The sequence below is a fragment of the Gadus chalcogrammus genome, chromosome 3, assembly GCF_026213295.1.
Source record: "Gadus chalcogrammus isolate NIFS_2021 chromosome 3, NIFS_Gcha_1.0, whole genome shotgun sequence".
In the NCBI taxonomy this organism is placed as follows: Eukaryota; Metazoa; Chordata; class Actinopteri; order Gadiformes; family Gadidae; genus Gadus; species Gadus chalcogrammus.
In genome coordinates, this window is record NC_079414.1 from 10,381,127 (window position 1) to 10,395,995 (window position 14,869).

The following is a 14,869-nucleotide window of genomic DNA, read 5'->3' on the forward strand; positions in this document are numbered from 1 at the left end:
GAACAGATAAACATGGCTTTCTGTCTCTGGTTGACCAGCAGGTCACCAAATAAAGGCCTGCAGACATTACAAGTTAATTAACTAACAACTGAAGACAAAATAGTTTTCCCGAACCTGTGTTCAAACTCTGGTTGGAGTTTACATAAACCTCTACCTTCTGTCTTCTGCTCAGATTTCAATGTGAAGTACTTTATATTTTCTGTCAATTAAAACATTTTATGTTCCTTAACCTATAATACGTGTTATTGATGAGGCCTAATATTTCGACTATTGCAACATAGTAATTTAAGTGTGGGATAAGCATAGTTCTTCATTAACTCCTGGAATGCAGGCGCAGCATGGTTAAATCCTTAACCCTCACTTATTTTTTACTCACATTAACAACTATTGGCCAAGAACACAGTGCTGCGTGCGCACACACTTCCTGGTCTGTAGCCAATGACAGAGCCGGAAAATTTGCTAGCGAAGCTACTGCCACTGTGTGAACTTTGACTCACTGTTGGACTGACAGAGCAAAAGGTAGGCAAGTAAACGTAAACTCTTACAAAACCTATAATGAAGTACGGTTATAAAATGTTCATTCGCCAATGTTGTATGTGGATGCACCAGTGTTGGCTACGTTAAGTAATTTGAAGACAAAGCAAAGGAGAATGTTGCTGCAGGCTTACGTTGGCAATCATACCTCTAAAAATAATGTATGCAATCCGACATGATTGATGTATATAAATTGGTATACATGTGGAAAAGTTAGAACAAAGAAGGCAAATCCTGAAAAATAAGAAAAAATGGGCATGCACATACGCACATCACATTCATAACTGGCATGTAAATCATTGATATCAATAAATGATTTATTTTTATGGTTCCCACTTATGTTTTTCACGATCACACCTTCACCTTGCTACTAATGCATCAGGTGTCTCATGTTGCTGTTACTGTTGTTGTTTAATCATCTAGGACGCGCCATGGGTCGCCTTGATGGGAAAGTGATCGTGTTGTCTGCAGCGGCGCAAGGGATTGGACGTGCGGCGGCAATAGTAATGACTTTATAAATTGCTCATGCAGTTGAAGTTAATTTCCCACTAGCCTTTTCAATATATAGCCTACAATTTGTTAGATTGTGTGTCTTCTGTGCTGAAGAGATGCGTACAATGACAAATTAATCTCTCCACTGACAGCAGGGTCTGCATCACATCACAACTTTGTATACAGAGTCCCGTCACTTGAAGAGTTGCAACCCAGTCTGAGTTCTGCAATGTTTTTAATAGTGAACTTATAGGGGTGAAAGTTAAGTTTAAAGTGGTTGTGAATCACAATATTGAATTATTTTAAACTGGTTTTATGTCGTTTATGTTCTCTTCAGCATATCAATAAACCATTAAATCACTGTTGCTTCAAATAAGACCGTCAAGAGGTGTAAAATCTAGAGCTGTCAAGCTCTAGATTTTACACCTCAATCGCGATTAATGCGATTAATCGCATTAATGTCATAGCTAACTCGCGATTAATCGCAAATTCTTTTTCTATGCTAAATATCCCTTGATTTTTTTGTCCCATAATTCTTCTCATTTTAATTCTCTTATCAACATGGTGAAGTGCATCGGCTTGCCTTGTGCAAATGATTTTTTATTGATAACAACATTGGCATATACTGATCAAAACAGGACGATACAAAAAAAGAGCCTATAGTGCAATTAAACGACTGCTTTGAACAAATGTCATTTGAACATAGCAGTCAGGCTACTGCTTCTTTGTTTTGGCCCAAGGAAAATATATATATATTTTTTTGTAATAAAATAATTGCGTTGATCGCGCGATACATTTTTTAACGCCGTTAAAATTGGTTTGCGTTAACGCCGTTAATAACGTGTTTAACTGACAGCTCTAGTAAAATCATCTGTGTTTTCCAGTCTCCAATCAGTCATTGGCTGTCAAAGTGCGGTGGCACTTTGACACCACGCCAAAGGGCGAGAGAGTGCACTTTGGGGCACGATTTAAGGATATAATTGAATTGCGATTACTAGACTATATATTATAGTCTAACATTAGATTATAATATTGCGATTGCGATTTAGTATGCACATTTTCTTTTTAAAGTTCCTTATGTTTTGTATTATTACTTGACACATTGGCGGTCATGTTTTTTGTCAGTCCGCCGCCAAATAGCCTACCAACGAGTCCAAGACAAGTCCAAGACAATAAGAAATGTCTCTAGTCCGGTCCATTTATCCAGTATCTTTACCAAAGCTGTAAACCCGGCCTAGTCACTGTCTTGATCATATCTTTAACTATTAACCCTATCGCCTTAGTAAATTTGCGGTTTTGAATCTTGTTCATATAGAGTTTTATTCTGGATAATTTCGGTCAGTGATCACTGTCGGGTGGCATTCGATCTACTTGACACCTGTGTTCGGGTTTTTGTCAGTTTTCTTTTTCATGCCAGCGGCAACAAATCAAAGCGTAGCGTGGAAAGTTGTTTTCCTCATCTACTGCTATCGCTCGCAGGTCACGTAAACTTGAACCCCAACGTGGCCCTGTGTTTCAGATTCCAACCACCTGATTTGTTAGATTATAATTTATGTCACATTAGAACAAACACTTTACTTATTTTTTATCCCAGCCTTTACGATTTGAAAATCACGCTCTATTACATTGTGATGTCGGTTGGAATTTGATTAATCGATCAGCCCTAACACTAGCGCCACTGTGTGTGTGAGGCCGTGTGGAGCTGTGTCTGAGCAGCTGTTAATGTTGATGTCAGCCTCAGAGAGAGGGTTAAGCTTCTCCAGGCTTTTTACTTTTTTAATTCCATAACCTGAATGTTCCCTGTGTTCAGCAAGACTTTGCGAACAGACCGTTCAAGATATAATATATGCGACACCACAACAACCAGCAGCATAGACCTGTGACTCTAGGCTTCCCCCCTGGTTGATATCCTTGTACAAACAGAACAAAACATCTATACCGCCTCTCCGGGAGACCGAGTCATTTGATGACCATTTCCTCGGGAGTGACGCCTTTTGCGTATCACACGTGTATGCATTTTTGATTGTGGATGCCTCTTTAAAATGTGTGTTTTTATTCTATTTTGTGTGGAGGAGGCTGGATCCCCGTTGCCCGCTAGTGAGGCGTGAAAGCCATCACAGACCGGGCTCCCATGGTCTGAAGAGCTTCCCATTTACACTCTGAAAGACACTTGAGGCTGTAATGGTCTAGGACATGTTTAATGGGGCGTCACTACTATACTCCTCGGTTGGCCTAGCCACAGCATCTTTTTTAAACCTGTCAGTTAAGTATTTTTTTTCTTGAAGACAAGAAGGACAGAACGTCTATCAAACACTCGATGCTGTGAATTTGATGATTTTTAACCGGCTGGCGGTGTGGGTGCAGTGAGTCGTAAACGGTTTCTGGTAATATTAGTTCCCGTGGTGACGTGACTTCAGTGTTTTATTGTCCAAAAAAAAATACAGCATGATGGCACCACCACTGTTAGCAGGGTAGGAAGGGGGGGTTCCCATGCACCCGAAAGGTATATTTTTCTAACCAAGCTTTTTGTAATCCTTAAGGTGTCTAGTAAAGGAATTTTGATGTTCCCCATGCAAATTATTGTCCCATGTATGATTTTTCTCACCATCTTTTGTGTCTGTGCTTGATTTTCGGCTGTGAAAAATGAAAACTTTAAATCTACATAGATCTTGAACAATACATTCTACAGACACAATCCACCCCATTTTCTCTTCGTCTTTGTATGAAGAATTGATAGAGATGAGGATTGTCATGATTAGATAATGTATGGTGATTAAAAACGAAATAAACACAAATAAAATGTACAAAATCTGTGACATTGGATCACTGGAACTCCTCCCCTATGGACCCTATTGATATATTTTTTCTAACTTTTGTATTTTTACAGTCTTTAAGATGTCTCATAAACAAATGTTGATGATCCCCACTTGAAAAATGGTCACATGTATGTTTATTCAGGCTATATTTGTTCCAAAAAAAAGAAAAAATCGACATGTCTTAACTGTACATTATGTAATGGAAAATTACCCTATTTTCTGTTTCATTTTGGCATAAGACATTGAGAGGGATGGGTAGTGGCATGACTGGAAGATGTATGGAACATTAACACAACCAAATGCTAAAAATGTAGGCTCATCAATAGGCAGAATTGGTCCAAAGAAACATCTCCCATACACCTTAAGGAGATCTTTTTCAAACTGTTATATTAGTATTTTATTTATTGAAACAAAACAGAAAAACACACTCATATGTGTATCATTAGAATAAACTGAAATTCAAAAGTAAAAATTGCAAAAATGAAAAGTTAAAATGTCTATTCATCATTCAGCAGGTCTTCATAATCTATCTCTTGCTCCTCGTCTTCTTCGCCATCTCCATCCCTTTCCTCGACTGTTTTTTCCAGCAAGTCAATGAGTGAAGTGGGAAGGATAGGGCCTTTGTCTACTCCATTACTCATCATACTGTACTGTATGTCTCATGTCACATTGTCTGAAATGTGAATTACCTTGAGCAGTTTGGCCCGTCATACGCAAAGAATAGATCTGCCATGTCCCTGTTGCATTTGTGGAATAGAGCCAAGTTGTTTGTCTTTACAGAGTACTGCACGATCAGGATCAGACGGGTATGATCAATCACACTGAGCCAGAATGTGGCTGTCTTGCGAAGGTGGCCGGCACGCACCTTGTTTTCTATGCCTCATACTTTTTGAGGATGTCGAGAGTGGAGGGATCCTTCAGTGCAAGGTCAAGGTTCTCACGACTACAGGCCTGGACTAGATCAAAGAGGGCTTTGGGATTGGTGATCTCTACGTTCTCCTCCTCCATGAATCTCTGTAGCAACAGTCATTCCATGACTTCACTGACTACTTTGAGACAGAACAGTGCTTTTGCATATGTCTTCCCCTTCAGGACTCCTACGAGACAGCCACTAGTGACAAGTTCTGCCTCAATGAGGATTTCAGCGTAGCCTGGGCCCTTGCATTTGTGCCCTGTCAGCATTCCATATAGTTCATCCCGGTATGGAAGGGTCCTGGGGTGACCACATGCTTTTCGTACTCTTCTGGGAATTTCCAAATGAGAGGCAGGGCCTTCATGCAACCACCGAGGTCAAAGGTATTGAGGATGTACTCCTGACCTACCTCCATGGTGGCCTCCTCAGACTGTTTTAGCAGCTCCCTTATGACTGAGTACTCTGTAAAAGGCTGGTTGATTGGGGTGAAATAGTCGATGATAGATCTTCTAGTGGGCTGGTCACCAGTGGCTGATACAAAGCCAGCCAACCCTGCTACTAGTTGCTTTGATCCACGGCTTCCCACCACTCGGACAAGTAACCAGACATGATACTCTTGGATGCTGTTTGAGTAAACTTTGTTGTTTGCTGTGGTTGGAGTAAAAACTGCTCCCTCAGGAAATTTTTGGGCCGACTATAGATATGGACGGAGTCCAGGTTCTCAGGTATGTCTACCTTCAGAGAGCGTGTCTTGTTCCGCTCGTAGAGAGGGAGCATTCGTTGATTTGGGGGAGAGTTGGGGGCATCAAATCCAGGTTTCACCTCCTATATCATGATCCCACCGTTCCAGTTCACCACATTTGAGCCATGAATGTTTGTCGTTATTTTGTTCAGATTGTCCCACTCTAGATGAAACACATTGTTCCCCTCACCAGAATAATTTGTGGACCGAGAAAGATGGAAACCTCATTGAGGGCCTTGGTTAGAGCGGTCTCAAGTTCCAAGCCAAAGTCGTAGGTTTCACAGTGACCTAGCCTACTGAGAATAGTAGTCAGTTGTTTACTGCGATAAAGGTGACGTATAGTGGTACAGAGGAGGGTATGCTTGGGCAACTTCCACTCTCCCTTTCTCACAGCACGGCAGATGTCCTGAAATAATAAAGAAAGCAATTAAGCATTGAAGTGTTCAAGCAACTACAGTGTACACAAAATAAAAAGTGTGTAATATTAAAAGGCAAAAAAATATATCAAAGTGGAGAGTTAAGTCATACCTGACTTATAGATGGCACAAGGCATCTTGTCTTCTCACTCTTCTCCAAGTCAGCATCACCAGAAATGATGAGGGTCAGGAACCTCATGAGATCAGATGGCAGGAGGTCATCCAAGGACATGACCAGATCATCAGTTGTGGGAGGCCAAGGAAGAGAATTGGCCTCCCTGAATGTCTTCTGGATTGTACCACGAAGAAGCAGGGCCACATCTTCATACTCTGACAGTTCTCATGATAACTCTGATCATCCTTGCAGCATGGGGGGTGGGGCAAACATAGTTCCTGCGAGAACTTTGATAATTCAATCAACATTGCTCTTTGCATTTGTGCCTCAACTACACATTTTGAAAATGACCAGACAGGAAAAGATTTGCTGCCACTGAGGTTCTGTCACAGATTTTTCAGGGTGGAAGCAATATATGTGAGGATGTGCCTGAGACACAGGTTCATTTTGAGGAGGACCCTGATTATGCGGCATTCTCCTCTGATGAGAATGAAGCCAGTGACAGTCTTTTTTAAATTTTTGGAAATCCAGGGTGGCAACCAATATAGCCAGAATAAACCTACATGTAACCATTTTTCAAGTGGGGATCATCAACATTTGTTTATGAGACATCTTAAAGAATGTAAAAATACAAAAGTAAGAAAACATATATCAATAGGGTCCATAGGGGAGGAGTTCCAGTGATCCAATGTCACGGTTTTTGTACATTTTTTTGTGTTTATTTGAGTTTTTATGCACCATACATTATCTAATCATGACAATCCCCATTTATATCAATTCCTCATACAAAGACGAAGAGAAAATGGGGTGGATTGTGTCTGTAGAATGTATTGTTCAAGATCTATGTAGGTTTAAAGTTTACCTTTTTCACAGCCGAAAATCAAGCACAGACACAAAAGATGGTGAAAAAAATCATACATGGGACAATAATTTGCATGGGGAACATCAAAATTCCTTTACTAGACACCTTAAGGATTACAAAAAGCTTTGTTAGAAAAATATACCTTTCGGGTGCATGGGAACCCCCCCTTCCTACCAGACTATGTGTTTTGAAGCCTGCCAATGATAACAATATATTCTGTTCACGCTGAAGATTATTCCTGGATGTTCATTACATTATGTTGGTGAACATTAAATGTTGTTGTCCTTTGCAGGCGTTTGCTAAAGAGGGAGCTAAAGTCACCGCAACTGATATCAATGGAGAGAAGCTGAGGGAGTTGGACAGTATTGCAGGTACTGCCTGTCAGATCTGTTCTGGTGCATCGCTGACATCTGCTGGACAGAGAGAAATTCTGCACACACGGTTTCTTGTCATCTCAAAATACATGTTTGTTGTTCCTCAAAGGCTGTAACATAATATCGTTCATTTCAACATATTCTTCCTAATTTTTCCAGAATTATTTAAATTATTTTCTTATTCAATTAGAGATTGTCACAATGCACAATACCATTTCATCTGACTGTAGTAATGGTCATAAATGGCCCCTGATCATTCAAATGCATCAGTAACCTGATACACTAATTCAGTGAAAGGTTATTCAAAGTTTTTAAAACATTTCTCTGATGTAGCCAGTAGCCACGTTTTTGCAGAGATTCAAACGTAATAGTTTCTAGGTATAGTTTTTAAAAATTGGCTATTTCATAGTCCATAGTTTAATAGTCTCATAGTCTCATTTCGGTTAAAATCCTCAAAGTCTCAATGATAAAATGTAGAGAAATTGTAAATACTTGAAATTGTAAATATTGCTATCCGTTTTCTAACTGAAGGTATCAGAACCAAGGTGGTGGACGTGACTAAGAAGGACCAGGTGGAAGAACTGGCCAAGGAACACGAACACGTAGATGTGTTGTTCAACGTAGCTGGGTAAGTTCTCTCTCTCTCTCTCTCTCTGGCTCTGTCTCCCTCTCTGTATCTGTCTCTTTATCTCTCCCTCTCAAAGTGCGCTTCATCCCCTTCTCCCCCTTTTTTAAACCCTTAAACCCCACAACTCAAGGTCTTCCACAACCCCCTCCTTGACCTCTTGAACACCATTTCAGTAATGTGGTCGTGGGAGCGTTCCTGTTGCATCCAGCATTCAGGTTTTACCAAAAGCGACTCACAGTGAAACCAGATAATAAGTCAAGAAGGTAGTCAGCATCATGCTCTAGGATGCTTGCAGATTGGCCTGTAAATGATGGAGGATTTAACCCAGAACTTTGCAGCTGGCAGGGAAACGCACCTATGCACAACAGCACCCTGCCGCTCATCTTCCTTCCATACCTCCTAAAGTCTGAAGTTCAAGGGACGTGTTGGACGTGGATATTGATAATTATGGCAGTTTCAAGCGATCATCTGTCCAACAGCTCATAAAGGTTTGTTGTTGTTGTCTCCTAGCTTCGTGCACCACGGCTCCATCCTGGACTGTGAGGAGGCTGACTGGGACTTCACAATGAACGTCAACGTCCGCAGCATGTACCTGATGACCAGGGCTTTCCTGCCCAAGGTGACCCTTGACCTCCAAACCATATGCCAGCCTCTTAGATCGGCCGCGGTTGATGGAACCTGTGTTGGTTGTTAATAGAGTGCCATATGTTCAGTGTTTTTATGTTGTTCGGTTTGTTTGTTTCTGTGGATTAGCTGCATTACACTGAGCCTTTAGAGGGAACAGTCCCGTTACTGCCTGCCAATCTGTCTTTAGCTATACTCTAGCTGCAAGCTAATGCAGCGATCCTAGAGACTTGAATCATAACATTTTGTCCCTCTTTGTAAAACCTTCTATAAAACTGTTGATACAAAAAGTAGTTGAGAAGGCTTTAACGGGAATGAACGTGGAGATCTCAAACATGATTACATGGTTATTATTGATCACATTGCTGGTAATTTATCTCCTACTGTGCTCATATTATAGATGTTGGCCAAGAAGTCAGGAAACATAATCAACATGTCATCAGTTGCATCAAGCATAAAAGGTAAACAACAGTATTGATATTAATTACCATCCAAGTACAATCTAGTTTGAAAAGGAAAATAACACTAGACCAATCAAATTATATTGATATTGATACTTTTACAAATTATATATATAACATAAACGGAAATACTCTTCGTAGCATAAACCTATACATATATATATTCTGTATTATAGAAAATTATAAAGATATCCTAAATTAAAGTAATTTATAAGGATAATGAACACAATACCAGTATATATTTAACATGACAGCAACATGAGTAAGAAAGGTTTGCTAAGCCATTGGGCAGCTGAACAATGTCATTGTAATCCTCTTATGTCTGCCATGGCTGCTGTCTTCTTTAGGCGTGGTCAATCGCTGTGTCTACAGCACTTCCAAGGCAGCTGTCATTGGACTCACCAAATCAGTGGCCGCAGACTACTTGGACCAAGGCATTCGCTGTAACTGTGTCTGCCCTGGTAGGTGTATAATGTTTGTTATATATCCCCCCACCCGCCCCCCTCACATGATGAAAACCTTCCCAGATAGTGGCAGTTTACTTTAATTGTCCGCATCGAATACTTGCCATACTGTGTGCCATACCGCATGCCATACTGTGGCAGTTGACCCTGACAAAGGGCTGTTTTTAATCAAATTCAAATCGACACCGCAATGTAATAGAACGTGATCAGGGCCGGATTAACCAATGGGTTTTATGGGCACGTGCCCAGGGCCCAGCCCAGCCAGAGGGCCCAAGACTCGTCCGAATTTTTTATTTATTTTTTTTCGGGCGGGCCCCTTTAAGTTGCGAATGAGTCAATATAGGCGCAAGCCGGTTGCCTCGGTTTCAATTAGAAACGTTTACTCTTTATGGAAACTGACAATTTGACCAGTATCCGTGAACAGGCAGAAGTGCTCTGCATGTCATACCCATCTGATTTAGATGTCGACTTGGCCAATGAAATAATCCAGTTCAGAAGCTTCATGCAAAACGAACAGGATAAGTCTCCTCAAAAGCTTTTGAAGATGATCTTAAAACAGGGTCTGCAATCAACTTTCCCAAGCGTTTTTATAGCTCTCCGTATTTTTTTGACCCTGCCTGTGACAAATTGTGAAGGGGAACGATCATTTTCACATCTGGCCAGAATTAAAAATGAGCTTAGAACGACACAGACGCAACAGCGCCTCAGCGCGCTGTCACTCATGGCCATCGAGACGGAGCTACTCAGGAGCCTGGAATTCGATGAAGTTATCACTGACATTGCTAATAGGAGAGCCCGTAAGAAGTTTTTCTAACAGGTGCGTCAGGGAGGGAGACATAAACATATATATATTATTTCTCATTTAATGTTACATATTTGTATTCAGACTTACTTCTGTTTACTAACTTCTGAGTGTAATGTATTGCCATTCATTATATAGACATACCCTGGCGGAGAGGAGTACTAGTTTAAGGATCAAGATGAAAGAGAGGACAGAAGTGGGGAAATCAGAAAGACAGACAACCAGACCGTGATAGGGGATCCTGAGTGAAGAAAGGAGACCAAGGGATGATGCCAGTCACATTAAAAAACTCTATGTTCATATGTTCATTCAGCAATTCATAAGTTGATAGGGCTAGGCTAGTATAAACTGAATAAACAAATCGAATAAACAAATAATTAAAGTATTTCATTTTGATGGTAGCATATCATTTAGCTTTGTTAAATGTTTCTTTGTCTTGTTTTAGCATATAATGCTTTGTTGATAATATGCGATAGAAACATTTCTGTTCTGTTGTGACATAGGCTACAATAGGCCTAATCATTAATAATAAAAAACACCTGCCACAGCACTGTTTTTTTTTTTCGGGGTGGGGGGCATCCAACATTTGTGCCCAGGGTCCTGTGACTGCTTAATCCGGGCCTGAACGTGATATGCACATCGCGAAGGCTGCGATTTCTTATTGTTACTGAATGGAGATAAGTAATATTATTTTTTTTTTTCATTTATTAATTCAATAAAACTAAGATGTTATAATACGAATTCCTGCATCAATTCAACTCAACACATAGGCCTGGCCAAAAGGAAAGAGATGTTTATCTGCGACCGCTTCCAATGTTGTTCAGTGAATAATACAGAACATAAGGAACTTTACAAAGAGTATTGCATACTAAATCACAATTGGTTAAAATAATTGCAATTAGTTTGTTTCCCCCAATCCTTCAGCCCTAATTGACACACAACACCTAGGTGTCTCTGTAGGCCAACACACGGGATGCAGGGATATGTTGTAACCCAAGTTTGTTTTTAGAATGGGGACAAATCGACCCAAAGAAATTGTTCTTGTGTGTGTGTGTGTCTATCTCCAGGCACTGTTGATACTCCGTCACTACGAGGCCGGATCCAGGCCCAACCAGACCCAGAGCAGGTAGGACTACAATAGAGCTGGCAGCATACTGTAAATAGAAAATACGTTTGGCAATGAGGACAAAATGATGTGATTGCAGAGAAAATTACCACATTTTAATGGGCCCTTTTTGCCCCTCAAATAAATTGTTACTTGCCAGGACGGCATTGGAAACATTGTGTTTGATTGGTCACAAAAGCAAGGCGGCTGTGATTCACTGTGTTCTGTTTCCGCAATCGGAATTCTGATATCCCGTCTCGATGGAGACCTCCAGTAATAGAATGATCAGTGATCAAACCTAAGAAACATTGAGTAATAAACCAGTTTATCCGCAAAGTACTTCTTTGAAGTCAAATGGCTGACCGCTTAGGCCCTGTGATTCAGCAATAACCACCAGATTGCAGGATCTGACGATTGCATGATTTGATCTCCATGTCAAGTGCTGTGTAAAGTGAGCTCCTCATCTGTACCTCCCGCAGGCTTATAAAGATTTCATGGCAAGGCAGAAGACGGGGAGGATGTGCACCGCGGAGGAAGTGGCTTACCTCTGTGTTTACCTGGCTTCAGACGAGGTAAGCTCTGCTCGTGTGGTGCAGCGCCGAGGGCTTTGGTTTGCTGGTATAACTCAATTAGGGTGCCACCGTTGAACGGGTGTTGGCACACAGTGGTTTTGCTGATGTTATGTCTTGAAGTCTTATAATCTGTGGACCTGTTTTTGTGAAGATTGGATTTTCTGGTTCTCTGAACTGAGGCCCACTTTCTCACACATTGTGATATCCGAAGTAAATGCGTATTAAAGGTCCCATGACATGAAAATCTGACTTTATGAGGTTTTCTAACATAAATATCAGTTCCCCTAGCCTGCCTATGGTCCCCCAGTGGCTAAAACTTGCGTTTGGTGTAAAACGAGCACTAGCTGTTCTGCTCGCCTTGGAAAAACGGAGGCTCAAGCGCGCTGATTTGGAATGTCTTTATTTATGTCGTCATAAAGCAGGGGTGCCCAACCTTTTTTGACCCAAGATCTACTTTTGAAGTAGCCAACCTCCCGAGATCTACTTTTGAAGTAGCAAACCTCCCGAGATCTACTTTTCAAGTAGCCAACCTCCCGAGATCTACCAGTCTAGTGTCAACATTGCAAATGTTGACACTAGATTTAGTGTCAACTAAATCTAGTGGGGGGGGGGGGGGACCTACGGACTTCAGTGGGGGTTTCATTCCGTCTGCACACAACAATAATCAATACTATCTTCCTCCTACTCAGGGTGAAAATGGTAGGTCTTAACTCGTTTCCCCTCAGCCATGCCAACGTTTAGGACTGCGTAACTACTGTTGACGGCGTTCAACTACTGTTGACAGCGCATGCGCTACCGCGCGTATATGTCCCGCGCAAGTTTTTTTTTAATATATATATATCTTTTTTTTTTCTTCACCCCTCGCGGTCGACTTAGGATCTATCGGCGGTCTACTTGTAGACCGCGACCGACTGGTTGGGCACCCCTGTCATAAAGCATCTAAGCTCCTCCCCTTACTCTGCCTGGCCCGCCCAGAGACGTTGGCCCACCAATGAGACACGACCGTGCGAGCGCCACATGTGTGTGTGTGAATACACACACTGTAACGCAAGTGTTTCTTGTCGGTTCTTTGACGTCTCTTGTATTTCCACAACGAGACAGTGGGGGTTATCTGAGCCATAGTTGAGAAGGAATTGGGGGAAAGGACCAGAGAAATCGCAGAACCCGACAAAGTCGTTTGTGATTCATAATATCGTCTGGAGGCGCATACAGCTTTTGGCCGTGATAATATGTATTATATGATATAGATATCTATGTATTATATGATATTATTTAGATATAGAGCTCCAGGACTGTAACGCAAGTGTTGTACACTTCCTTGTTATTTGGATAACTGTTCTGCTTTTGGTGTTATGGCGCATAACACGTCGGACTCTCGTCTCTGGTATTTCTACAACGAGACTCGTAGTGGGGGTTATCTCAGCCAAGGTTGAGAATAAATTGGGGGGAAGGAACTTTGGCTTTGACTCCCTCAAGAACATGAACCACGACATAGACGAGAAAGGGATTGTTGGCGGCGAATGTCTCCCGCTTGAGCCCCGCTGAGGGACCACCGCCGGAGGCGGAGGTGCCAAAGCGCTGCCCGGCAACAATCCCTTTCTCCTCCTTGTCGCGGTTCAGTCTACTTCACATTGATGTGAACGTGGAAGAACCACGGTACGGTCGTTTGAGATTCATAATATCGTCTCACACAGCTTTTGGCCGGGATAATATATATTATATGATATAGATATCTATGTAGGCTATCTGATAATATTTAGGTATAGAGCTCCAGGACTCCCGTGTGTTCTAGAACATTTACAGAACACGGCTAAAGGCTGTGTGCGCCTCGCCATTGCAATACATCGGCTGTAAACAGAGTGCATGGTACCGTGGCTGCAAGCTGCTCAGGGCCACACCCCCACCCTCCTCCTTGACCCGCCTCGCTCCTCCTCATTTGCATTATAGCTAGACACCAAAACAGCGCATTTGGGGGAAGCTCAATGTGCGACTGGCTCGGAGTGGCTGTAACTCTGCACCACGACTGAATTTCGGGAACGTCTTTGAATACTGTGTTAGTTGCCCACTAATACCTATATTAAAGAATACATAAAATAGCATGTCATGGGACCTTTAAAAGATGTGCACCTGCGAAATCAGTCACTGATATCGTTGCCATAACAGTGCTATGCACAGTTTTTTAGAGAACTTTTATAATTAACAGTTGCATATTCAAACTATTTTTTTTATATTGTTTTGAATAACTGAATAATTTCATGCCACATGCCATTTCTTTCATAAAACATATTTCTTTTACTAAACGCTAAATCAATGTGTTGCAGAGGAAGTTAATAAATATGTGAACCTTTTTGCTTGATGTTTTTGACAAGTCCCTGCCAAGGGGACTTGGCTTTTGTATGCCATTTAAGAATATAAGACAGACGTTACGGATGGCTCTAGCGGCTCTTGTTCCGAGCCATGATTTGGATAGGCCGTTGACCTGTCAGTGGTGGAATGTGATGGCTCCCAGCCTGATGAGTGTCTTTGTTTCTCAACAGTCAGCCTACGTGACTGGAACGGAGCACATCATTGATGGAGGATGGCGTCTCTGAAGTTTCTGAACCATTCCTTTCTAATAACTACTTCAAATCCCTATTTGAAGGCGTTTTACAATTATTCATCTAACCCATGAATAATATAATTATAATACTACAATTTCCACAGAGATATGATTTCAACCTGTTTACCTACCTTTACTTGTTTGAAGCTGAATTGTCAATTTAACACAATCGTGCCACAAAGGAGTTGTCAATTTGTCAAAAAACATTTAATAAATTTATTTTGAATAAACCAACCGGTAACAACGTATTAGAGATTCCCACACTTTAGTTTCTACTAATGATCTTGGAAGCTGAGTAGTACTAGAGAATTACAGACAAACATCCATGCACCCACACATCCATGCACCCA

General features: G+C 41.4%; 1 protein-coding gene across 2 annotated transcripts; it reads left to right on the plus strand.

Annotated features, from left to right (window-relative positions):
- The first annotated feature begins 420 nt into the window (after window positions 1-420).
- Window positions 421-14,753, plus strand: LOC130379237 (dehydrogenase/reductase SDR family member 6). Of its 2 annotated transcripts, none has more exons than XM_056585949.1 (10): window positions 421-519; window positions 958-1,037; window positions 7,183-7,261; window positions 7,796-7,892; window positions 8,403-8,511; window positions 8,917-8,977; window positions 9,325-9,438; window positions 11,311-11,369; window positions 11,828-11,920; window positions 14,458-14,753. In XM_056585949.1, the coding sequence occupies exons 2-10, from the start codon at window positions 966-968 to the stop codon at window positions 14,509-14,511; spliced, it is 738 nt and encodes a 245-aa protein (XP_056441924.1). In that variant the 5' UTR covers window positions 421-519; window positions 958-965; the 3' UTR covers window positions 14,512-14,753. The 2 variants fall into 2 exon arrangements, with proteins under 2 accessions (XP_056441924.1, XP_056441925.1); XM_056585950.1 differs by having other exon boundaries at window positions 436-523; window positions 14,458-14,737.
- Window positions 14,754-14,869: the final 116 nt, after the last annotated feature.

Excerpts from the sequence above, each read along its gene's own strand:
- LOC130379237 (XM_056585949.1), top strand. The coding sequence starts at position 966 with ATGGGTCGCCTTGATGGGAAAGTGATCGTGTTGTCTGCAGCGGCGCAA. Across the intron at positions 9,439-11,310 it reads CTGTAACTGTGTCTGCCCTG|GCACTGTTGATACTCCGTCA; the intron begins GTAGGTGTATAA and ends GTCTATCTCCAG. Across the intron at positions 11,370-11,827 it reads CCCAACCAGACCCAGAGCAG|GCTTATAAAGATTTCATGGC; the intron begins GTAGGACTACAA and ends TACCTCCCGCAG.